This window comes from Capra hircus, chromosome 3 (assembly GCF_001704415.2).
Source record: "Capra hircus breed San Clemente chromosome 3, ASM170441v1, whole genome shotgun sequence".
Classification (NCBI taxonomy): domain Eukaryota; kingdom Metazoa; phylum Chordata; class Mammalia; order Artiodactyla; family Bovidae; genus Capra; species Capra hircus.
In genome coordinates, this window is record NC_030810.1 from 1057517 (window position 1) to 1061606 (window position 4090).

The 4090-nt window shown below is 69.8% G+C and overlaps 1 protein-coding gene across 2 annotated transcripts; it reads left to right on the top strand.

Annotated features, from left to right (window-relative positions):
- Positions 462 to 4090, top strand: LOC108633854 (aquaporin-12B-like). 2 transcript variants are annotated; one of them, XM_018039990.1, is made up of 4 exons: positions 462 to 1053; positions 1090 to 1537; positions 2471 to 2587; positions 3738 to 4090. In XM_018039990.1, exons 1-4 carry the CDS (start codon positions 931 to 933, stop codon positions 3905 to 3907), a joined length of 858 nt encoding a protein of 285 aa, XP_017895479.1. In that variant the 5' UTR covers positions 462 to 930; the 3' UTR covers positions 3908 to 4090. The 2 variants fall into 2 exon arrangements, with proteins under 2 accessions (XP_017895479.1, XP_017895474.1); XM_018039985.1 differs by having other exon boundaries at positions 462 to 1537.

The window sequence follows — 4090 nt, forward strand, 5'->3', positions numbered from 1 at the left end:
GGCCGCCCCCCGCTCCTGCTGGGGCCTGCTCCTGTGGGCCGGCTCCTGGGGGCCCCCTCCTGTGGGCCTGCTCCTGGGGGCCTGCTCCTGGGGGCCTGCTCCTGCGGGCCTGCTCCTGCGGGCCTGCTCCTGGGGGCCGGCTGTCGGTGCGTACGACTGCACTTTTCAAGGCACTGTGTGTACTGTGAGGTTGAACATGTTTTTGTTTGTTTTTTATGTATTATTTGTGTAAAGAGTATTATAAAGGGCTTCCCTGGTAGCTCAGCTGGTAAAGAATCTGCCCGCAATGCGGAGACCTGCATCCCATCCCTGGGTTGGGAAGATCCCCTGGAGAAGGGAAGGGCAATCCACTCCAGTGTTCTGGCTGAGAATCCCCTGGACTGTCTAGTGCGTATATAGATAGACTGTATGTTTGTGTAGAGTATGATAAGCCTATCACAGTTACAAAACTACGTAGCCATTGTGTGGACGTTCAGACGTGCTCCCGGAATGGAACCTGTTCGCGTGTAGGGGACTTACTGTGTGAGGTGAGGTGGGTCCGTCTCTGCAGGCTCAGCTTCCAAGGTGCCCCGTGCAGCCCTGCCAGGGCGGCCCCTGCTCCCTGTGTGGGGCCCCTGACCCAGCACAGTGCCGCCCTCCCGAGGGAGCTGGTGCCTGGGAACCCTCCCCTGGGTGGACACCAGCACAGGCGCCCTCCAGGAGCTGCCTGGTGGAGCCAGGGGCCCTGGCTGAGTCACGGAGACATGGCGGCTTTGGGGAGCGGCACCCGGAGTGGCTGACGGGGGCCGGGTGTCCCTGGAGGACGCTCGACTGAGGGGCGGGCCGGAGAGGCGCTGTGGGGGGCACAGGTGTGAGGCTCCCACGGCCCCCTCCCCGCCCGACACGTCAGCTCAGGCCCTGCAGGCCCGCCCTCCCGGAGCCTCCAGGCCGATGGCTGGTCTGAACGTGTCTCTCTGCTTCTTCCTCGCCACCTTCGCCCTCTGCCAGGCGGTCAGGAGGGCGGCCAAGGCCCTGCTCCCCGGGGGCACCTACGCCCACTTTGCCCGGGAGGTGGCGGGCACGGCCCAGTTGGGGGCCTGCTGCCTGGAGATGCGGATGCTGGTGGAGCTCGGACCCTGGGCGCTAGGCTTTGGCCCCGACCTGCTGCTGACCTTGGTCTTCCTGCTGCTCCTGGTGCACGGGGCCACCCTGGACGGGGCCTCGGCCAACCCCACGGTGTCCCTGCAGCGGTTCCTCCTGGCCGAGGCCTCTCTGCCCAGCACGCTGCTGGAGCTGGTGGCGCAGGCGCTGGGCGTGCAGGCGGCCGGCGCCCTGACGCGGCTCTACTGGGCCTGGGGGCTCAGCGACCTGCACCTGCTGCAGAGCCTCATGGACCCGCACTGCAGCTCGGCGCTGCGCACGGCTGTGCCCCACGGCGCCCTGCTCGAGGGCTCCTGCGCCTTCCTGCTGCACCTGGCGCTCCTCCGCCTCCAGGGCAGCCGCGCCGTCCACAGGGCGCCGGCCGTGGCCCTGCTGCTCACCGCCGTGGCCGGCACAGGTAAGACCGGCCGCCTGTCCCCGGGGCTGCGTGGCCGCCCAGGAGAGGGGCTGCAGGCCAGCACGGGGCCACCAGGCCTGGGGTGGCCGCTGCCTGGGCACCTGCTGGGGGTGGTGGCCAGCCAGGCGGGACTCAACGCGCTGGGCAGGGACCCGACCCTGGTGGGGCAGTCCTTCCCGGCTGGGTCTGTCCACACCCCGAGCTGCTCCTGCCCATCCTGGGAGGCGGGCACCAGAGGCGGATGGCGGGTGGGAGGGGGGCTGCTGCTTCCTCGGGGCCCAGGCTCTGGTCTGGAAGCCCCTGCGTCCTCCATCACCCCTCCTCGGGGCCTGGGGCTGCTGTTTCCTCCTCAGCCCCTGCCCGCTGCCTGCTGGGCCCACCTGTCACTGCAAGGCAACCCCCCAGCCTCTTCCTTCCTCCTCCCTCCTTCACCCCTCCCCCTCCTCCCCTCCCCCCTCCTCCCCACCTCCTCCCCCTCCTCCTCTGCCCCCCGCCCAGGCCAAGCCTCCTGACCAAGCTCTTGTGGGTCCCTGAGCCTCTGCGGAAGTCTCCCTGACCCACCCCCGCCCCCGCTGGCCCCGCGTGCCCCTCTCTGCTGCTGTTTCTTTGTTCGGCCAAGTCTCTCTCCTTCTTGCTGTCCCTGTCTCTCCTTCTGTGTCTCCCTACCTCTCTGGGTCTCTCTCTAAGACGCCCTCCCGTGGGCGTAGGGTGTGCAGAGAAAGGCTGGGGAGCCAAGTCCACGCAGGGGTGAGAGGTCGGGAGACACTCCTGTCTGGCTGCTGCCTGACCCCTGACCTCTGGCCTGGGCTGGGCGGCCGCCTCCCCGTGTCCCAGTTGGCACAGGGGGTGGAGCCGGGCCCCCCAGGTGGGTGGGCGGGTCCAGTGCGGAGGTGGCACAGGCGGGCCAGGACTGACGTCTGCACTTCTCCGCAGCCGGGCCCCTAACGTCTGCCTTCCTGAACCCCACACTGGCCGCCTCGGTCACCTTCCGCTGCTCGGGGCACAGCTTGCTGGAGTACATCCAGGTGTACTGGCTGGGCCCCGTGACAGGTGAGGGGCTGGGGGTCCTGGGGCGGGGGCAGGCCAGCCCGGGCTGTCCTCTGGAACAGGGGTGGCCCACAGGGCATCCAGCTTGCTGGCCGGGGTCGAGGCAGGGGCTGCTTCCGGGGCCTTCCCCAGGGTACCCGGGGCGGCGGGGCGGGGAGGTTCCTCTCAGGGAAGCTGGAGACGCGGGGATTTGGAATAGAGCGTTTTGGCCCCAACCCACGGGGGCGCCGGCTGGACGGGCTGGGGCTGTCCTTCGGAGCTCTCGGCCGCCGGCCCGGGAACCACAGCGAAGCGAAGGCTGGGGCAGCAGGCCACTCACCTGTCCCCAGGTGGGCGCGGGAAGCCGGGCGCGGGGCCTTTCTGGGGCTGCGGCCTCCTCCCCGCCCCCCCAGGCATCGGGGGCCTGCGGGCACATCGGTCCCATCCCAGCCCATCCTCCCTGTCCGCCACGTGTCCCCTGGGAAGGACAGCAGTCACACGGGGTTGGGGTCCATTCTGCTCCAGGGACATCTTGTCTCAATGTAACTACTCACACCTGCTGAAGGTGAAGCCCCGCTGCGAGGTCAGGGAATGACCTGGATCCGGGGGACACCGCTCCAGCCTTTGACCCCCGAGCTGCCATGGCGGCACTGGAGCCCCCAGGACCCCCTTGGGAGCCGCAAGGGGCAGAGGCGGGGGGGGCCAGGACCCGTGTGCATGCTCCGGGTTGGTTCAGGCAAGGGGGCCTCCCGGCCTCGGGGGACGAGAGGTGGCCAGGTGGGGGTCCAGGGTCCTCCACTCCGGAAGCTCCGGGCAAAACCTGGGGGTGAGGGTTCGGCCAGGCCCCACCCCCGACCCCCGGCCCCCTCGGCCCCACCTCCACGCTCACCACCCCGAGGACGACACGCCAGCATCAGGAGATGGCCCCGGGAGGAAGGGGCGCCTGTGCCCGGAACACGGGGCCCAGAGCACGGCCTGCAAGTGCGCACGGTTCCCGGTCCCCACTGACCTCCGGGGGGTTGGCCCCCATGGGAGCGGACGCTGGCAGGAGCCGGGCCAGGGCGAGGCCTGGCCCCGTCTGCAGGCCCCTGTCCGCGGAGGGTGTGGGGTGTGGCGCCCGGCGGCCTCGGGCCCGGGGAGCCCCGGCCTCCGTGTGACGCTCGCTCTCCCGCAGGCATGCTCCTGGCCGTCCTGCTGTGTCACGGCCGCCTCCCTCGCCTTTTCCAGAGGAACCTGCTCTACAGTCAGAAGAGCAAGTACCGGGTCCCCAGAGGGAGGCCTGTCCCGGGGCCTGGAGGCAGCCAGACGCCTAACGAGGGGAGCAGAGGACGGGGGCCCCCGTAGCTGGGGGGCAGCCACTGAGTTCCAGCCACGCCGGCTCCGACCCCGTGAGCAGGGAGCTAGGGCCCGACCGTGGCCGGACCCGGGGGCTCCCTGAGCTGAGGGCAGGGGGCAGACCTCCAGCCCCTTCTCCCCAGAAACCACATGTCAATAAACTGTCCGTAAGGCCTGCCGTGTCCCTGGGCC